This window comes from Podarcis raffonei, chromosome 8 (genome assembly GCF_027172205.1).
Source record: "Podarcis raffonei isolate rPodRaf1 chromosome 8, rPodRaf1.pri, whole genome shotgun sequence".
Lineage (NCBI taxonomy): Eukaryota > Metazoa > Chordata > Lepidosauria > Squamata > Lacertidae > Podarcis > Podarcis raffonei.
Window position 1 is genome coordinate 72,328,078 of NC_070609.1, and position 21,307 is coordinate 72,349,384.

The following is a 21,307-nucleotide window of genomic DNA, read 5'->3' on the forward strand; positions in this document are numbered from 1 at the left end:
CAAATGGAAAAAGAGCTTCATTTCATTGGGGCAAAGGGGGCACTGCCCCACCAACCTCAGTCTGCCCTCAGCCAGCCCCCCGTCTATCTGCCTTCTGACTTACAACCAATCTGAGGGTAGCCCCTCTTGCCAGTGGCTCTGTCTCTGCCTGTCATTGACTCTGGCGCCACCTACTGTTGGGCTTCCTGCCTTCTGCCCTACCAGTCCCAATGGGAACCAGCCACTACTGGAATAATAATAATTTATTATTTATACCCCACCCAACTGGCTGGGCTTCCCTAGCCACTCTGGGCGGCTTCCAACAAAATATTAAAATACAGTAATGCATCAAACATTAAAAGCTTCCCTAAACAGGGCTGCCTTCAGATGTCTTCTAAAAGTCTGGTAGTTGTTGTTCTCTTTGACATCTGGCGGGAGGGCGTTCCACAGGGCGGGTGCCATTATCAAGAAGGCCCTCTGCCTGGTTCCCTGTAACTTGGCTTCTCGCAGTGAGGGAACCACCAGAAGGCCCTCAGCACTGGACCTCAGTGTCCGGGTAGAACGATGGGGGTGGAGACGCCCCTTCAGATATACTGGACCGAGGCCGCAAAAAACACCAGCAGGCAATTTTTTCATTGCTCAATCCCCCTCTGTGCCTTTTTCCAGAGACTGGACCGAACAGCTTCTCCTTCCACCAGCAGCATCGACTCGGCTACTGACTCGCGGGACCGCAGTGCCAAAGGCGAAACCATCCTGCAGAGGGTGCAGAGCATCCCAGGCAATGACCAGTGCTGTGACTGTGGGCAAGCCGACCCCCGCTGGGCCAGCATCAACTTGGGCATCTTACTATGCATTGAATGTTCAGGGATTCACAGGTAAGCTTGCTGAGCTGATCCCAGCAAATGGGGCACAAGGGCAACGGAATCGCCCTGCTCTGTTGGACTTGAAGGTCCATCAGTTCAAGCATCCTGTTCCAATAAGCCAGCCATAAGCCCTCTGAGAAACTCACAAAAAGGGCAATGGCATGCCTTTCCTGTCCAGACCACTGGTCCATCTAGCTTGGTATTGACTACACTGACTGGCTGGGGTCCTCTTAATTATTGGTATTTTTATTGATACTTGATATGCAAATGTCCCAATACAAAGTATATTTTTATAATACAGTGGTACCTCGAGTTACAGACACTTCAGGTTACAGACGCTTCGGGTTACAGACTCCGCTAACCCGGAAGTAGTACCTCAGGTTAAGAACTTTACCTCAGGATGAGAACAGAAATTGTGCGGCAGCAGCAGTGGGAAGCCCCATTAGCTAAAGTAGTACTTCAAGTTAAGAACAGTTCCAGGTTAAGAACGGACCTCCAGAATGAATTAAGTTCTTAACCAGAGGTACCACTGTACACCAGAATAGAAGATACAGTGGTCCCTTGGGTTAAGTACTTAATTCGTTCCGGAGGTCCGTTCTTAACCTGAAACTGTTCTTAACCTGAAGCACCACTTTAGCTAATGGGGCCTCCCTCTGCTTCCGCGCAGCCGGAGCACAATTTCTGTTCTCATCCTGAAGCAAAGTTCTTAACTCAAGGTACAATTTCTGGGTTAGCGGAATCTGTAACCTGAAGCGTCTGTAACCTGAAGCGAATGTAACCTGAGGTACCACTGTATATTTTAAAAAAGCTAATCTAAAAGGAACAGGAGCAAAAAGAAGAAAAGGGGGGGGGAGAGAAAAAAGAGAGAAAGAAAATAAAGTAGAAAAAAGATAAAAAGACTTTTGGTTCTCTTGTCTGTCATCTAAATATAGTATTCGCTCATTAACACCCAGCTATTGTATTTTCTATAAGCCTTTATGTTTTCACTCTTCAAATCCAGGTGTTACAATTTCGTTTTCCCTTCCACGCAAAAAGCTCCAAATAAGTTTCCAATCCTTAATAAATGTTAGTCATGATTTTTCTCCAATTAAACATGTTAACTTTGCCATCTCAGCTAAGTTCAGTAATTTTAGATTCAAGTAGGTAGCCGTGCTGGTCTGACGCAGTCGAAATACATAAAAAATTGTCTAGTAGCACCTTAGAGACCAACGAAGTTTGTTCTGGGTATAAGCTTTCGTGTGCATGTGTATCTGAAGAAGTGTGCATGCACATGAAAACTTATACCCAGAACAAACTTAGTTGATCTCTAAGGTGCTACTGGAATTTTTTTTTATTTATTTCTAGTAATTTTACCAGCCATTCCTCTGTAGTATGTATCTTTCCATCCTGGCAGGGGTTCTCCAGGATTTCAGACAAGGGACAATCCTAGCTCTACCTAGAGATAAGAACATAAGACAGGCCTGCTGGATCAGGTCAAAGCAGGTCCATCTACTCCTGGACATGAGCACAAGAGCAGCCCTCTCCACCTGCAATTCCCAGCAGCTGATATTCAGAGGCATAATGCCTCTGCCAGAAGTAGCAGAACATAGCAATCACGACTAGTAGCCATCAATACTCTTGTCCTCCAAGGCACCAGGGATAGAACCTGCACCCAGAACAGGTGCTCCAACCACTGACCCTCCCTGACTCTGTACTAGACTGGCTGTGTGTGCAGAAATCCTGTGGACGTGCTGATTAATACGTGCCACCTTGTGTGTGTGTGTGTACCAAACAGCAGTTGAACTGTACAACCACTCTCCTCTCTTGTCTGTTTCCCCCTTCCCTACAGGAGCTTAGGGGTCCACTGCTCCAAAGTGCGGTCGCTCACACTGGATTCCTGGGAGCCAGAGCTACTGAAGGTAGAGGCCCAAACTCCGAATGACAAATAGGTAGTAGGCAGGAAGGGTTAGTGGGTGGAAGGGGGGCGGCCTGTGCTGTATAGGATGCACCTCTTGAGGGGGTGGGGTGGGAGCTCTCTGGCACACTTTGTTGGACTACAGTTCCCATCGTCCCTGTCCATTGGCCATGCTAGCTGGGAATGATGGGAATTGTACTCCCACAACATCTGAAGGGGCCCATGTTGGCTATCCTTAATCTACCTGCTAGGTAGATTTTTCCGGTCATAAGTTCGGTTCTCCACATTTCCACATCAGTTTGTAATCTTTATTTTTTTATATAAAGTCCTCATGAAAATTCATCAACATTCTGTGCTCATTTCTGCCACTGTACACATTTAATTGTATTCATATATATATATATATATATATATATATATATATATATATGCCTTCTTTTGTACACATTTCATTTGTTGAGGACTGCATTGAAAAATTTGGATAAGTGCGAATTTCAAAGGTTGATTGTGTTTCTGCTTTATTATCATTATCATTATCATCATTATCATTATTATTTATTATATAAACTGGATCAAATTTCTTCGCCGTTGGGGAAAATGAGAAACTGAGAGAAACCGAAATTGAGAGAGTCAGCCATCCCTAATTGTGGGTAAATGCAGCTGGCTGCGGACGGAGGGAGTAGAGCATCTCTTCTCCCTAACATACTGTGTTTCTGCTTGCTTTCCTAAAAGCTGATGTGTGAGCTGGGGAATGCCACCATGAACCAGATCTACGAGGCGCAGTGCGAGGAGATGGGACTCAAGAAGCCCACCGCGGGCAGCTCAAGGTATGTCTGCCCCCTCTTCGCTCTGCAGTGTGTAGGACAGGAAGGCCCTCTTGAAGGGCAATACCCTCTAGGCCAGAAATGGAGAGCCTATAGCCCTCCAGGTGTTATTGAGTACTACCATGCCTTATGAGGAACGGTTGAGGGAGCTGGGTATGTTTAGCTTGGTAAAGAGGAGACTGTATTCTGCTCTGGTCAGACCTCACCTGGAGTACTGCGTCCAGTTCTGGGCACCACAGTTCAAGAAGGACACTGACAAACTGGAACGTGTCCAGAGGAGGGCAACCAAAATGGTCAAAGGCCTGGAAACGATGCCTTATGAGGAACGGCTAAGGGAGCTGGGCATGTTTAGCCTGGAGAAGAGGAGGTTAAGGGGTGATATGATAGCCATGTTCAAATATGTAAAAGGATGTCACATAGAGGAGGGAGAAAGGTTGTTTTCTGCTGCTCCAGAGAAGCGGACACGGAGCAATGGATCCAAACTGCAGGAAAGAAGATTCCACCTAAACATTAGGAAGAACTTCCTGACAGTAAGAGCTGTTCGACAGTGGAATTTGCTGCCAAGGAGTGTGGTGGAGTCTCCTTCTTTGGAGGTCTTTAAGCAAAGGCTTGACAACCATATGTCAGGAGTGCTCTGATGGTGTTTCCTGCTTGGCAGGGGGTTGGACTCAATGGCCCTTGTGGTCTCTTCCAACTCTATGATTCTATGAGAGGAGGGATGATCGCCATCTTCAGATATCTATAGGGTTGTCACATGGAGGATGGAGTAAGCTTGTTTACTCCTGGGACGTGAAGCAATGGCTTCAAGTTACGAGGAAGGAGATTCCGACTAAGCGTCGGGAAGATCTTTCGGACGGTAAGAGCTGTTCGACAGTGGAACAGACTCCCTTTCTCATTGTCGACCTTGTTAACCCAGCAGGAGGTAAACTCTTTCCGATCCACTGATATTCAACCCTGAGATCAGCCGGTAGATCCCAATGCACCCTCTTATCTATTTGTGGCCTAGCCCCATAAACAAGTCAGAGCAAAGGCTCAGCCTAACCTCTGCATCAGCTTTGTGCAAAGCAAATCAAGATGGACGCTGAACCAAACGGGTGCTCTGAAGGAGCTCTTCATGAAACTGAGTTCCCTCTCAGGCAGGACAAAGAAGCATGGATCAAAGTCAAATACGTGGAGAAGAAGTTCCTGAAGCAGCTGTCGACTGGGGAGGCCCTGGCGGAGAATGAGAGGAAACCCCGGCGCTGGAGCGTGAAAAAGTGCCAGAGGCGCAACAGCTCCACAAAAGCCCCCACGGCACGGAGGAAGTACCGGCACGAAGCAGGAAACGCATCACCGGCAGCACACTCTTCAGGTGAGGAACTGCTGTTTGCCACACCAGCCCTTATTTTTTGCATGTGCCGTCTCTTAGAAGGGATGGTTCATCCGTGGCTCAGTTCAGTAACACAATGTATTATTTTTTTTACTTCACATTAGGCATTTTCAGAAGTCACATTCAGAGTTTTAGAAGGGTCCTGCTGGGTTGGACCAATGGCCTATAAAGATTAAAGCACGTCGACATTCTATAAGGTGTCAAAGTGCAGGCAGGATTTCTCCACTCTCTCATCTTAGCGCTGTGGGGCCACAGTGCTAAGATCGGAGGTGAGCCTCTGTCTGCTCTTTAAAAAGCAGCAGGCAGAGGCATATCGCCAATCTTAGCACTGTCAGGAGATTGACCGGTGGACAGCTCTGTCCACTCTGAAAATGGCCCTACTGAGATAATAACTTTCCAGAGATTTAGCTTGGTAATAATATATATTGCAAATCATATAGGAACATTTACTATGTAGTTTTTGAAAGTTGTTCATTTGCTGTGCGTTCCACACACCTTTTAAGTTAGCGTAACTAAACTCTGCATGGTGGTTCCTGAGACATCAAGATCCCATGAGCAGGGTTTTTTTGCGACTGGATTCCATTTTGTATCAGGATGGCGGACAGAACCTTTCAAAACCTCACTAATCTTAACCACTGATTTTCAAACTGCACACTTATTTGGATTGTTAGAAGAGCACACTGGTGTACAAGATGGCTGGTGGATGATATAGGATGGTACTGCTGTCCTACTCAGAATACTCCCATTGAAATTAATGGATATAGCTAACTTTGGTTCATTAATTGCAGTGAACCTCCTCTGAGTAGCACTTAGCTGAATACCTCCCAAAGCACTTACTCTGCAGATAATGCTACTCATTACTCATTCTGTAACTCATTCCACATTTAAGGACCTAAGAAGAGCCTGCTGGATGTAGTCCTGCCTCCTCTTCTCACAGTGGCCAACCAGATGCCTATGGAGACTGAAAGCAGGACCTCAGCATAACAATATTCTCCCTTCTTGCAGTTTTCAGCAGCTGGTATTCAGAAGCATGGCTGCCTCCAACTGTGGAGGCAGAACCAGGCCATCATGACTCATTGTTGCTGATAACCCTGTCCTCCATGAATTTGTCTCAAAGCCACCCAAATTGGTGGTCATCACTGCCTCCTGTGGCAGTGAGTTCCATAGTTTAACCATGTCCTGTATTATACAGTGGTACCTCGGGTTACATATGCTTCAGGTTATAGACACTTCAGGTTACAGACTCCGCTAACCCAGAAATAGTCCTGAACTTTGCTTCAGGATGAGAACAGAAATCGTGCTCCGGTGGTGCAGCGGCAGTAGGAGGCCCCATTAGCTAAAGTGGTGCTTCAAGTTAAGAACAGTTTCAGGTTAAGAATGGACCTCCGGAACGAATTAAGTACTTAACCCGAGGTACCACTGTATTGTGGGTAGGTGTGCATGTGTGCACAAGTTGTGTGCGTGAGAACACAAACAACAAACACAGGGACCATATAAGGGTCGCTCTTTCCACACAGCTGCCACCCTCGAGAGGAAGTTCCGACGGGATTCCCTCTTCTGCCCCGACGAGCTGGATTCGCTTTTCTCGTACTTCGACACGGGAGCTGGGGCTGGGCCACGCAGTAAGTACAGCTAAGCTGCTGGCGGCTTTGCTGCCACTTTGCCCTTCCATTCTGCCGCATCTGGGGTGTGCATCTTGAGTCGCAACAGCAGCAAAAACACTGCAAAAACACTGAGAAAGGGTGGGGTTGGAAGGAAAAAATACCCAATGGATTGTATCTAAGTAAGTTCTACTCTTGAGTAGGACTGCACTGGCTAGAACCCAAGTATTTTTAGGAACCGCAACCTATTGTCCCCTCCCAATTTCACTTTATCGTTTCCTACCCCTTGAGTTTTGTTATGCTTCGTGGGATGGTTTCCTCCTTTTTCTCCCCTGCTTAAAAGGACAGTTAATATAAACTCTTTATATAATCTATACAGAACATTGAACATTATGAAATATATGAAATATGCACTCTCTGCAAAACCAAATAAACAGAAATCTTATAAATCTCTGAAAATCACAAAATACGCACTCTTGATGGATTCTCTTGAAAATATAGAACCAAATAAACATAAGTCTTATGAGTCTCTGAAAGGCTTTGTAGACTATGCAAGTCTCTGAAAGAAGCAATGGGTCAGATTCTTATCTGGTGAAAACAAGCAATATTTTGTGATTTTCAGAGATTTATAAGATTTCTGTTTATTTGGTTTTGCAGAGAGTGCATATTTCATATATTTCATACTGTTCAATGTTCTGTATAGATTATATAAAGAGTTTATATTGACATTGCATTGTTGTACTTGGTCATTGTGTTGCCTTGGCTATTACTGATAATTGTTTGCAACACAGGGGTTTAATTGTTTGGTTACTAAAAGGACAGTTAGCCAGCTTTCTTTCCTGTCCCCCTCTCCCATTCATTCTTTAAGGAGGGCAAGAGCCATTCTAGACTGCTGCATTTCTTTAAATATATAAAAAAAGCAAAAAAACCACCTGTGCCTATGACCATGACTGCCCCCTCAACTTCCGTCCACCTTCCACTTAGGTGGCAACCACATCTCTGTGCCGCACCCCCTGGCAGCCAGCCCATGGAGCGACAGTGGTAACGGTCCCACTGGGAGCGGGTCGCCGTTCCTCCTGGATGGAGGTAAGGTGGAATGGCTTGGCAGCATAGCCCTATGGGAGGTGTGAAGTGGAATTTCCACGTTCAGAGGCAGTATACCTCTGGGTACCAGGTGCTTGTGTGTGTGTGTGTGTGTGTGTGTGCCTCCCCGCATATTAAAATGCCCCTGGATTGTGTCTTGTTGGCCCCGCAGGTCTGAGCAGTGATAGTGGGCTGGGCGGCAGCACCGACGGCAGCACCGACGTCCTAGTGTTTGGCTCGGTGGTGGACAGCGTCACGGAGGAAGGTAAGTACTCCTTGATAAAGTTAAAGGTAAAGGGACCCTTGACCGTTAGGTCCAGTCGCAGATGACTCTGGGGTTGTGGCACTCATCTTGCTTTATTGGCCAAGGGAGCCGGCATACAGCTTCCGGGTCATGTGGCCAGCATATCTAAGCTGCTTCTGGCGAACCAGAGCAGCGCACAGAAACGCCGTTTACCTTCCCGCCGGAGCGGTACCTATTTATCTACTTGCACTTTGATGTGCTTTCGAACTGCTAGGTTGGCAGGAGCAGGGAGCGAGCAACGGGAGCTTACCCCGTCACGGGGATTTGAACCGCCAACCTTCTGATCGGCAGGCCCTGGGCTCTGTGGTTTAACCCACAGCGCCACCGCGTCCTTGATAGCTGACTTCGGTTATCTGATAAATTTGAACTCCTGACATGAGAGCCTTTTGCGGCGCAAGGGCCACATTCCTTACCTGGCAACCTTCCAGGGGTCGCATGGCACAGATGGGCAGGGCCAGGGCCAAAAGTGGGCAGGGGTGTCAGTTTTAACTTTTGTGCAGTGGGACAATTTCTACTCTCTCTTTCTTTCTTCCTCTCCTTCTCATGCACACACAGACCCCTCTCTTATCCTCCATTCATCAAGGCTCAAGGGCACATTCCATTGAAGCAGAAACACTCAAGGAGGGTGTGAAGCCAGGCTGGTTGAGGGGTGTGGCCTGGGGAGATGGGGTGTGGCCTGGGTAGAATTCTGAGGGCCAATCAAAAAGGCCCATAGGGCCACATCTGCTACTTAACCCGGCCTGAGGTTCTGTATGCCTGCTCCAGTGCAAAGCAAGGAAATAAATCAGGAGGTGGGGCTATGCAAATGATAGGGTGGTCCTAGGCAAACAAGAGGGTGGAGCTGTTCAGGTCAAAGCTGCAGGCTTGGCTCCCATTGAAGCCAGAGAACAGGTCTGAGCGTCACAGATGGTCTATGTCCATGCCTCATGCTGGCTTTTTCTTCTCTGCCTCTCGCCCTACTCCTTGTTAGAGTGCGAAGTTTCAGAAGAATCCAGCGGAGAAGCTGAAATAGAGCAAGAGGCCTCCGATCTGGAGGACCTGCGGGAGCTGCACCCGGGTTTGCTGGTTTACAAGGCTTCGCGGGCCAGGAATTTGCCTGTGATGGCGGAGGCCCTGGCGCATGGGGCGGACGTCAACTGGGTGAACGACGAGGATGAGAACAAAACCCCGTTGATCCAAGCTGTAATGGGGGTAAGGCTAACAAGCCTCAGCTATTTCAGTGGCGGTGGTGGTATTTATTTACCGTATTTTTCACTCCATAAGACGCAATTTTTTCCTCTTAAAATCTAAGGGGAAATGTCTGTGCATCTTATGGAGTGAATGTGTGGTCCCTGGGGCTGGGGGGGGGGGGAACCCGGGCTTCCCTCGCCAGCCCCGACAAGCTCTGTCCCACAAGTCGAGCAGCTCTGGGGTAGCCCGCGAAGCCTCCGCAGGGCAGTGGGGAGCCTTCATCCGGCTGCCCTGGAGAGGCTTTGTGTGGCTAACCCTGGCTTTTGCAGGAGGTGGGGGAAGGGACAGAGCGAGGCTCTCTCACCTCCCCCACCTCCCGCAAAAGCCCCCAAGAGCCGCATATTTTTTCTTCTTGAATTCCCCCCCCCCCAAAGTAGGTGCACCTTATGGTCAGGTGCACCTTATGGAGCGAAAAATACGGTATTTCGTAAAAATTTATACACCGCCTGTTTTTAAAATAAATAAATAAAACCTTGAAGAGGTTTACAAAGAAAGATAAAACAGAGACATTCATCACTAAGAAAAATTAACAAACTTTTGAAAAGTTAAAATAACAGCAGACTAAAAACGGATTAAAACCTGCATCAACTTGCTAGACACCTGGGTTGGCAAGAATGTTTTTAGCAGGCTCTGAAAGGAGTACACTGAGGGTCCTGACCTGATATCAATAGGCAGGGAGTTCGAAAGGATAGGCGCTGCCACACTGAACAATCGAGTTCTTACAAATACAGAATGGGTATTATGTCCCACTGGTGACAGTGCCAGTCCTGTCAATTGAAGTGGGTGCAAATGGAGGTAAGACCAGGCCCTCCTGCAGAGGGTGGGGAGCTGCCTGGTACACTTGCCCTGGGTCTCGGAGGCCTAAGTCAGCTGTGGGGGGGCACCCAGGGACTGGCTGGTTTTTTTGTTTGAGTTTATAACTTTATTCTAACAAGACTCCCGCCCTGGGCCTCAGACAATCTTTGCATGGGCCTGGGTAAGGTGATCTTAAAGGTAAACGGATCCCAAGTTGTTAATGATGTTGACTTTTATCTGACATTACTCCTCCTCAGAGCAGACCCACTGAAGTTAATGGACCGTGATTAACTTGTCTGCCAAGGGAGTTTACAAGATTAAAATTCAATAATATCTATCGATCCACATGCACACGCATATGTACAAAGTAGTTAAGAACAGCAATGAAGCAGCAATAGATAGTAGTTGATTAAAAAGAGAGATTCATGTTGTGAAGACCTGCTAAAAAGTACAGTGGTACCTCAGGTTACAGACGCGTCAGGTTACAGTCTCTGCTAACCCAGAAATAGTACCTCGGGTTAAGAACTTTGCTTCAGGATGAGAACAGAAATCATGCTGCAGCGGGAGGCCCCATTAGCTAAAGTGGTACCTCAGGTTAAGAACAGTTTCAAGTTAAGAACGGACCTCCAGAACGAATTAAGTTCTTAACCTGTGGTACCACTGTACAGCTTAACTTTTGCGATGTCTCCCAAGGAACTCTTGCAGTTGTAGCTCTGCTAAAGGTGCCAAGAGTTCTTTAGGGGGGCAGCAGTCTGCTCAGAAAACTACAACTCCCAGGGCTCTCTAGCGAGAAGGGATGCAGATGACACTTGCCAAAGTCTGTTTGGTGCTCCTGTAGTTTCTCTCTCCCATCTGATCTCTCTCCCAATTGTCTCCATCAGGGCTCCTTGATAGCCTGCGAATTCTTGCTCCAGAATGGAGCAGACGTTAACCAAAGAGATATTCGAGGGCGCGCACCTCTGCATCACGCTACGTATTTGGGCCACACTGGGTGAGTCATTCGGCGCGCGAAGCTACCAAGAAGGGGTGCCTTAGCTTAAGCTGGTATATGTCAGACCTGGCTATCCATGTACTAATTGTGTCCTAGCTTGACTGCTGCTATGCATTCTATGTGGGGCTGCCTTTGAAGACAGTTCAGCATCTTCCATTGGTGCAAAATGCAGCTGTGTGGATGCTGAGGGGGCTAAAGAGGTCCAATCACACTTGGTTGTCTCCAAATAAACGTGAGCCCATCTAATTTGCACTTTCCACAACAATTCTCGAGACGAAACATAGCCATCTGTCGAAATTTGCACCTCTCCAAATCTTGCAATGTGGTTCTCCTCTCGAGTAATGTGTTCAGAAGTGCACCTGTTGAGGAAGGCTCATTTTGTCTCCCTGACTGGCCACCTTTGACAACTTAGGAGTTTGGAGGAGGAGCTTGGATTTGATATCCCGCTTTATCACTACCCTAAGGAGTCTCAAAACAGCTAACAATCTCCTTTCCCTTCCTTCCCCACAACAAACACTCTGTGAGGTGAGTGGGGCTGAGAGACTTCAGAGAAGTGTGACTAGCCCAAGGTCACCCAACAGCTGCATGTGGAGGAGCGGGGAAGCGAACCCGGTTCACCAGATTACGAGTCTACTGCTCTTAACCACTACACCACACTGAGATCGGTTGTTTACTTAAAAACCTGACAACAGGCAAAGCCATGCGCTTCCTGCCTGAAATATTTAAATTCAGCCCGTCTTGGTGGGCTCCAATTTTGACTAGATTGTTCTCTGACATTAACCAGGCAGGGGTTATTCCTGTTGGGTGGTGGTCCAGAATTATTGTTCCTCTGTAGAATAAATGGGGAGAGATCTGAGCCTAAAAATTATAGGCCACTTGGTCTCCTGGATACAAAAGTTTTGTTGACTAAGCTTCAAATCTAGGCAGAGGAAAACGACATTTTTGCAGGCTGGTTTTGGAGATAGAAGAAGCACAACCGATCAATGCTTAGTGCTCGCCCATTCAATTCCTAAAAGTCTGAGTCAGGTGGGGGGAAGTTCGTATGTGACTTTCATGGGTTTTACTTAAGTATTTGACTTAAAGACAGAGGTGGTTTGTGCGGAAAATGATCACATACTAATATAAGTATTATTTATGTATTTATTTATTTTATTGCACTCACAGCCCACCCTTTGCTCCTAGGTGGCATACATGGTTCTCCCCTCCTCATTCACTCCCTATTACAACAACAACCTTGTGAGGTGGGTTAGGCTGAGAGGGAGCAACTGGCCCCAAGGCCATGTGGGGATTTGAACCCTGATCTCCCAGGTCATAGTCCAACACACTAACCATTAAACTACGCTGCTGCTTCTGATTCAGAAACTTTACTCACACACTGCATATACGGGGTTCAAATGTGCATAGAAATATTGGTGAACATAATGTAAAGTAAAGGTAAAGGGTCCCCTGACTGTTAGGTCCAGTTGTGGCTGACTCGGGGGTTGCGGTGCTCATCTCGCTTTATTGGCCGAGGGAGCCGGTGTACAGCTTCTGGGTCATGTGGCCAGCATGACTAAGCCGCTTCTGGCAAACCAGAGCACGGAAATGCCATTTACCTTCCCGCCGGAGTGGTACCTCTTTATCTACTTGCACTTTGACGTGCTTTCGAACTGCCAGGTTGGCAGGAGCAGGGACCGAGCAACAGGAGCTCACCCCGTCGCGGGGATTTGAACCGCCGACCTTCCAATTGGCAAGTCCTAGGCTCTGTGGTTTAACCCACAGCGCCACCCGCGTCCCAACATAATGTACAGAAAGACATTATTTTAAGGAGAAACCACATTGCAAAAATGAGGAGAAATAGGCACTAAAATGCTAGTGAGTTTTCACAAGGACTTTAAACAATAATAGTAATCGCACACTGATGTGGAAATGTGGAGAACCTAACTTAACACTGGAAGAATGAGAAACTGAGATCGATGGAAACTGACCTGTTTGTCCACCCTTAATAGGATTGCAGCCTCCGTCTCCTAAGGTTGGCTGTGATTTTTCGCTGACATCTCTGTGGCTCTTGCTCACTCTCTCTTTCTCTCTCTTTCTTACGTTTGGCAGCCAGGTCTGCTTGTTCCTAAAGAGAGGAGCCAACCAGCATGCGGTGGACGAGGATGGGCAGGACCCTCTGAGCATCGCGGTCCAGGCTGCTAATGCGGACATTGTTACCTTGTAAGTGGAGCCCCTCTGCCATGTCAGAGCCTTCCCCCTGGATCTGATCATAGGGTTGTTGAGTTGGAAGGGACCATGAGGGTCATCTAGCCCAGCCCCCCTGCAATGCACTGGCTTGCTTCGAGTCTCGAAGGCCAGGGTTGCAGAAACAGTGAACAAGAAAAGTAAAGAAAAAGAAATGACACCCATATACTATCCCCCCACAAAAAGCCCAGAACTTGCAAACATTACAACAGGGGTGTCAAACTCAAATTCATCGGGGGCCGCATCAGCAGTTTGGTCACCCTCAAAGGGCCGGTTGTATTGGCCTAAAATATTTGAGCAGGCTGAGACCCCCAAAGTTGATGGGCTTTGACATTTAAATGGGGTGTGTGTGGCATGTGATAAATTATGTGAGGTTCGAGCTGGTCTTTGACCAGTAATAAATGATGATGATGATGATGTGAGGTGGGGCCTACCTGCCCCCCCTCAATATTTTATTCAGACTGACACCCCGGTTATGAAAGATTACTAAAGCCTGCCCCTGTGGTGATGTATCATAACATTGTGCAGGCCCAGTCTGAGGGCACCTTTACTGGACTGCGTCTTGTGGCTGGGGCTTGTCTGCGCCTTCTCTTCCTTCTCCGCCTGTTGCTGCCTCCTCCCTGTGCCAGGCGCTGGTGGGGGGGGAGATGTGCCAGTTGCACCCCAGTTTCTGACGGGGGCCAATGCTGCTTGTTCCTCCCTCTGCTTTTCAACACTGCAATATATCGCTACCGTATCACAACATCACTATCACAATGTTGAAAAGTTGTTATCGTCTGCTTTTAGGGGCTGAGGGGCTTACTCAGTACGGACAGGGGCACTCCTAGGAATTTATTGGATTTCAAATCCCATTGAGGGGGGACAGGGGCGGACTTTGGTAATATGGCACCCACCCTGAGTGAGGACAAAATTTGGTGCCCCCCCAATAGAATAAATAGGCATCATTATCATTATTTTGTGCTCCCTTGGCTTGGGGCAGGTGAGGCGCCCACACGGCCCCAAATCTGGCGCTGGTGGAGGAAGTACATTTCCACAACCGGCCGAGCTGCCCCTGTGGATCCTGCTGCCTGAGGCAGCCGCCTCCCCTTGCCCTCCGTGGCAAGCCGAGGCTGAGGTTCGCTTGCCCAGGCGCCGGGCTCCCGTCCACTTGCTCCGGTGCGCCCGCTGCAGCCCTGCTGCCAGTAGCCATCGGGGAAGGCGGCCGGCCGGGCTCCGGGGCTCGGTGGGGCCCGCCGGCAGAGGGTGGCGCTGCGCCTCGCCTGGAAGCCCTGCTGGCACGTTGTTTCCCATGCCGCGCGTCCGCGCCGCGCTCCCGCCTCCATCTCGGCTCGCTCCCTCCTGTCCTCCGCCTCCGCGCCCGCCTCGCCTGCCAGACTCGCATCCCTGCCCGCCGGCGGCGGCGCAGCGGAGACCGAGCATGGTGCCAGCAGCGGCTGCCAGGGTGCACGGAGGAGCGTCCGGCCAGGCAGCTCCGCTCCGCTTGCTGCTGCTGCTCACGCTGGGCACCTCCTGAGCGGCGCGCCCGCCGGACCGGGGTGGCTGCCAGAGACGCAGCAGCCCGCGGGACGAGGCGGGCGGCCTGCGGGGTCGCGCCGGCGGGGGACCTCCGGAGGCGGCCTCTCTGCTCGCCACCTCCTTCGTGCTGAAAGGCGACGCGGCGCACAACCAGGCAATGGTGCACTGGACGGGCGAGAACAGCAGCGAGAACGGCCGCTACACGGGCCACATGACGAGGTCTGGCGGGCCGGATTTGGCCCGCGGGCCTTGTGCTTGACACCCGTGCATTACAAGGTCATTCTTGTAATTAACCTGCACTTAACCTAATACAGTGCTTATAAAAATGAATTCAAAATATCGTTAAATTTGTCCGTGGCAAGTCTACCTTTACAAACAATTTGTTCTAGTTACAGGTAGATAGCCTTGTTGGTATGCTGTAGTCAAAGCAAAACAAAACAAAACAAAACAATATAAAAAGTTCCTTCCAGTAGCACCTTAGAGACCAACTAAGTTAGTTATTGGTATGAGCTTTTGTGTGCATGCACACTTCTTCAGATACATATGTGTTGTTTTATATGGCTAAGCAGACCTTCTCCTCCTCCTCCAGGCTGCGTCTGGCTCGAATGAACGAAGAGATGCGAGAAGCCGAGGGCCCGTTTGGTCATCCAGGTCAATATCCGAACAACAGCCCCACAGAGCTCCAGTACAGGAAGTGTATACAGGAGTTCATCAGCCTTAACATAGATGAGTGTTAGTGACGACTCCCGCAACCCTGATGCCTCCTCTTCCTCCTCCTCCTCCTCCTCCTCCTCCTCTTTTGGGTCGAAATTTAAGGATGCTGACTGAGCCCAGGAAAGAAGGAAACAAAACAAAACTGTAGACGTGTCTTGTGGTGGGGGGAGGGGGGATGTTTGGCAACTGGGGGGCGGGGGGCTTGCTGGTGGAAGTTTTCCATTCCAAAAGCCCATGGGTGGGTTTGCCCCGATGGCAACGCAGAAGGAGGAAGAGAGAGAGAGAGAGACACTGAGAGAGGGGATACAGGCAAAGAACCCTTAAAATGAAATATATGTGTAAAATCTTCACCTCTGGTCCCAGAAATGGGGAGGGTTCTGGTTTTTAAGGTACGCAAACTTTGGCTGGATCAGGGCCAGAACACCCGTTCTGCCTTGCGGGCTTTGCAGGATCACGTCCACGCCACAGAGCACCTTTTAATGCACATTAAAAGCATGCAGCTTTCCCCTGAAGAACCCTGGGAACTGTAGCTTGTTTGAGGGTGCTATGGAGTGTAGCTCTTGGAGGGGTCAACTACAGTTCCCAAGATTCTATGGGGAGGAGCCCTGTGCTTAAAGTGCATGATGTGGGTCAGCCCTAAGAGCGTAAGAAGCGCCTCTCACCCATTTTTCCAACAGTTTGATTGCTGTTTTTAAACCCCCGTTGCCAGGAATTAAAAGCAAGGTTCAGAGGAGAGAGACTTTTGCAGAGAGAAGAGGGAATTGTACATATAGGAGAAAAGGGAGCAGAGATTTGGGACATGAAAGGGGCATATTCCTCTCTCTCTCTCTCTCTCTCTCTCTCTCTCTCTCTCTCTCTCTCTCATCTCTTCCTCTTCCCAGTGGCATTACCCATCAACCTGTGATGTGTCTTTCAGATGGTTTGGAGTGCTGATCACACACACATATGAAAAGCTTAGCCAGTTGGCTTGGGCCGGAAACGCAAATTCCTGGCCCACTTAACGTACAGAGCAGGTGTTGACGGGGGTTTGGTGGGGCAATCGGCAGGTCTGTTTGCTGTGCCCTTTTTGCATGTGCTACAGTTCTTTGGATTGAGAGGCATGGCTGCCCACCTTACATGCTCTCAGGTTAATGCCGGCAAAGGCTTCCTCTGGTTTTTGCTTTGTTTTGTTTTGAGGTGGTTTTTCTTTTCCTGTGTGTGTATGGAATATTTAACAGGGAGGTAAGCTTAGCTGGTCAAAGCCATAACTCAGCCGCTTCCAAGATGAGGACGCGATCCTTGAAGGGCGAAGGCAAATGTAACATACATGAGAAGAGCGTGGAAGCATCGTCGCCGTGGGTTGTGTCCACTGTTAGCCTTACTCAGAGTATATCTATTGGATTGAACAGGCACAACTAATTTAGGTCTATTAATTCCAGTAGGCCCACTCTGGCTAGGATTTAGTTGGATGCAACCTATGTTTGGTGCAAATTGTACCCTCATCTCTTTTTCAGGGTCAAACTCTGGGGGGTGAGGCAGGGAGAATGCTTCCCCTTTCTGGCCAATAAAATAAAATAAAAATCAGTTGTGGGTGGCATCGGTTGGCTACTATCTGCGTCGTAAATGAGACGCCTCCAGTCCTGGTCCAAAAGGCAGTTTTGTAACTGCTGTTGTTTTTTAAATGCCTCTATAGAGGATTGGCGGTATGAATGAATAAATTAAGGGTCACCAGTTGTTAGTCCTACTGCAAAATGACTTTGGCCCAGTTCTCACTGCGGTTGTTAACTTGTGTCTGGGCTGTACCACTCCTGATGGTAGGTGGGGGCTCATGTAATGGAATTTTTCTCCATATCGAAACAAATGCCCTGCACAAGGAAGACTAGCATGTCGGTGTGGTTCCTAGCCCAACTTTCTTCCTGATGTGCTAACTCTCTGTGTACAGGGTGACTATTGTTATTATTATTTTGTAAAGTGTGCCTCAATTTATTTATTTTAAATGGCCCACAAGGTGTGCAACCTTCCTGATGGCCATGGAGTAGAGAAAAAACAGACAGCTAACTTTGCACCCACTGTTGCAAACAACCCCCACCACGATTTCTCTTGAAATAGTACATCTGTCTTCACCTTTCGGATGTTACATCTGTCCTCACCTGTAGACTTGCCAAAAGTGGTGAGGCTTGGAAGAAGATGCTCATCGCCGGCGATGAGTTTTTGATTTTTGATTTTTTTTTAGGAAGACAAAAACACACACACACCCAGGGAGAATTGTAAAGTCACTCCTAGCTAGCCTTCTGAGGCAACAATTAACTGGAGCACATAAGGGGGTGGGTGGGTTTATATTCCTAAATCATGATGGATTTCCTACTTAACAATTCCAGAGAAAGAGGATTTCTCCCTTGCATGCTCGCCCTTACAAAGACTGTGATCCTTCCTCTCCCTGATGCATGTCCGCAGAGGGCTCAGCAATTCCAGATTTCTTGGATTCTGGGATACGGGGTGTTCGGGGTGGGGTGGGGCAGGGTGGGGTGTGGTGGGGAGGGTTAGGTTATTTATTATGCTTTTTTTCTGGAGCAGGACCTGTTCTTACTCTCCCGAGTAACCCTTGGGGTTTTGTTTTTTTAAGGTCTCTGTCAGGAGACAGACCGGGATTTTACTTTAGACTTAGCAGTAGGATAATTTCTCTTGACGATCATGTGTAAAATATGAAGCAGCGGCTGGCCCAGGGGTTGGGGGAGTTGTCCTCCCCAAAGTGAAAGAATCCTACAATGTTCCCAGTGTCATTACCTCCTGTTCAAGGGTTAGGTGGCTTGCAGATGAGCGAGCAAATTTTGCTGGTTGTCTCTCTCTCCACCCTCTCCACTGGTGATTCAGATACATCTCCCATCCCATCCCCTGCCTAGATTGCCCTCCTCCCTGCCAACCTCATATACACCTGCTTAAGGAGCTGAGGCAGATGATTTTAGTATCTGCTAACACTTTCCCAATGATCTCCACTGAGGTACCAGTCTCTTGGGGTGGTGCAAAAGGCTACAGATGCATGCAATTCTTACTCGAGAGTTTTGGGGAATGTTTGGGGCAGGGGAGGCGAAAGTGTGAGCTTTAATCCTAGAGAGAAATTCGAATGGATTTTGTGCTGAAAGGCGACTCTACCTAAATTTGAACCGAAACACAGCCGTGCTTTGAAATTTGTACTTCTACAAATTTGGCATGGCAGTTTCCCACAGTGGAATTGCATGCAAGGAGAAAATCACTCTTAAAGGCTGGCAATTTTTCATTGGGGCTTTAAAAAAACAGGGAGGGTAAGTACGTGTTCCCAGTTTTTTCACCAGGCCTGTCCATTCCGGAGATATTCTGTTGCCTTCCAGTCACAAGGGCTGATGTTCAAACACCAAGCTTGCACCCAAATCCTCTCACACAAGCCCTAAACCCACAAGGGTTCCTGGTTGCCAATTGCTCTCTGCGGTTCTGTCCCCTACCGTCTAACCTAGGAAGCTGTTTTGTACTGCATCAGACTGGCAAAGACTCTCTAGGGTTTCAGAAATGGCTCCCTTTCACCTAAAATAATAATTAAAATAATTTATTTATGCCCCTCCCATCTGAATGGGTTTCCCCAGCCGCTCTGGGCAGCCTCCAGCATAATAAAAACAAATATTAAAATTTTTCCAATACAGGACTGCCTTCGGATTTCTTTGGAAAGTTGTGCAGTTGTTTGACATCTGATGGGAGGGCGTTCCACAGGGCAGGTGCCACTATCGAGAAGGCCCTGTGCCTGGTTCCCTGTAACTTCACTTTTCACCCTTCACTCCTCCCTGCAGATGGCAGGGATTGAACCTGGGACCTCCTGCACACAAGGCAGATTCTCTGCGACTGAGCCACAGGCCTTCCCCTAGGACAGGGGAACATAGGAATAACATAGCTAGATGCATTGACGCTGAGCTGCAGCCCTTCCTCTCTGACAGCCATGTGACTCTCCCCAAAGCCCCACCCTCTTCCTCATGTCCCAGACCTTGGCACAACATTCCTGCTCAGGTCAGCCCCACGGTTCTCCTGCCTTTTGCCTCACCTTCTGTGACCGCAGGTCAGCCTGGGGGATGCAGTTAATCTGCTTAGCTCACTCTCTCTGCCTTGACGCAACCCCTGGTGACTCATGTGATGAAGAACACATCAAATACTCTCTCTTTTTCTCTTTCCTTCTTTCTTCCCCCCACCCTCCTCCTCAAGCCAGCTCCCTCTGCTGAATCACGCATCCCACAATATTGACTCAGATGCTGTGCTTGCAATGCACTTCTCTGAGCAACCTCTGAGTAAAACCTATAGTAATGGGCACATGGGAATTAGGGAGCCCATTCTTCTCATTTTCTTACCCGTTCCTCCCCCAGTAGAAATGAGTCGTTCTCATTTCTGGCAGAAAGAGCTGTTCAACAGTGGAATTGGCTCCCTCGGAAGGTGGCCGACTCTCATTCCTTGGAGGTTTGCAAACAGGAGTTGAGTGACCATCCGTCAGGGATTCTTTCAATATGATTCCTACATTGCAGGGGCTGGACTAGATGACTCGTTGGGTCCCTTCCAGCTCTACAGTTCTGTGATTCCCTCACTCCTCTTAAAGGAATAGCAAATTCCATCCTTCTCTCCTCTATCTTGGTAGAAGCAAGGAAGCCAACATGCCCTGAGCCTTATCAGCCAATCATTTTTGGACCCCGTCTTTGCACTCAGAAATTCAAGTATGCATACCTTGGGATTGAATAATAATAATAAATTTTATTTATACCCCGCCCTCCCTGGCAGGAGCCGGACTCAGGGTGGCCAACACCAGTAAAATTACAGTAAAAACATAATAGGGGGGACCCAATTTAAAATACAGGTTAAAATGCAATTTAAAATGCAGCCTCGTTTTAAAAGTAGCCCATAGATCAAAACCATAAGGGGATGGAAACATAAGGGTCAGACAGAGTCCAAACCAAAGGCCAGGCGGAACAGCTCTTGAGTGAGTCACCCTGTTCTTATCCTCACCACAACTACCCTGTGAGGGAGGTTAAGCCAAGATAACGTACAGTCAGCCACAAAAATTTTGCCCCTGAGCTTTATGGCTGGAGCAGGGGTCAAACCCAAAATTCACATTATACCACCCGACGGTGGTGACCACCCAACTTGGATGGCTGTCAAAGACAGATTTGTGGAGGGTACGGCTATCACTGGCTACTGGCTATAATGGCTATGTTGAACCTCCATTGTTGAAGACAGTATACCTGCACATAACGCCAGTTGCTGGAATCTTAGGTGCAGAAAGTATTGTTGCACTCAGATCCTGCTTGGCATCTGGTTGGGCACTGTGAGAACAGGATACTGGATTAGATGGGCCCCTGGCCTTCTTAGGTCTTTATCTACAACACTACCACACTGCTGCTCCCAACTATTGGATCAGAAACGAAAAGAACTCTGTGGACATTACAGTAGTTCAAAAGAATTTGTCTTAAATCGTCCAGGCTGGTGGCCATCACTGCTTCTTGTGGGAAAGAACCACATTGAAAGTCCCCCAGAAACATCTGTTTGTGTCGATTAATTTCATGATTGCGTGAGCTGCCCCAGGAAAAGTGTGTGTCAGCTATCGTCAGACCTTTTCAGACCTGCCTTTACGCCAAACATGCATTTGGGGAATCATTTCTCATATAACCATATATTTGTATGGAGGTGGTACTTGTTGCGGCAACTTGGGACGGGAGGGAAATTCGATTTTGCTTGCGTTTGAAGCCAGTCCTCTCTGATTCCCCCGCTTTCCAAAACAATATGCAAACTGAAACGCAGCCATTCAAATCTGTGCTTTTGCAATGCAGTTCTCCAACCATGTAATGTGTAAAGGTAAAGGGTAAAGGGACCCCTGACCATTAGGTCCAGTCGTGACCGACTCTGGGGTCGCAGCTCTCATCTCGCTTTATTGGCCGAGGG

General features: G+C 48.3%; 1 protein-coding gene across 1 annotated transcript in view; it reads left to right on the plus strand.

Moving 5' to 3' along the window:
- Window positions 1-21,307, plus strand: part of ACAP3 (ArfGAP with coiled-coil, ankyrin repeat and PH domains 3) — a 151,774-nt gene that overhangs the window by 117,989 nt on the left and 12,478 nt on the right. The window contains exons 15-25 of the mRNA XM_053400800.1: window positions 646-854; window positions 2,671-2,740; window positions 3,469-3,563; window positions 4,697-4,911; window positions 6,447-6,551; window positions 7,515-7,615; window positions 7,776-7,878; window positions 8,888-9,108; window positions 10,824-10,933; window positions 13,022-13,132; window positions 15,261-15,322. Of these exons, the coding sequence (XP_053256775.1) occupies window positions 646-854; window positions 2,671-2,740; window positions 3,469-3,563; window positions 4,697-4,911; window positions 6,447-6,551; window positions 7,515-7,615; window positions 7,776-7,878; window positions 8,888-9,108; window positions 10,824-10,933; window positions 13,022-13,132; window positions 15,261-15,322 (1,402 nt within the window). The remainder of the gene's footprint in view (window positions 1-645; window positions 855-2,670; window positions 2,741-3,468; window positions 3,564-4,696; window positions 4,912-6,446; window positions 6,552-7,514; window positions 7,616-7,775; window positions 7,879-8,887; window positions 9,109-10,823; window positions 10,934-13,021; window positions 13,133-15,260; window positions 15,323-21,307) is intronic.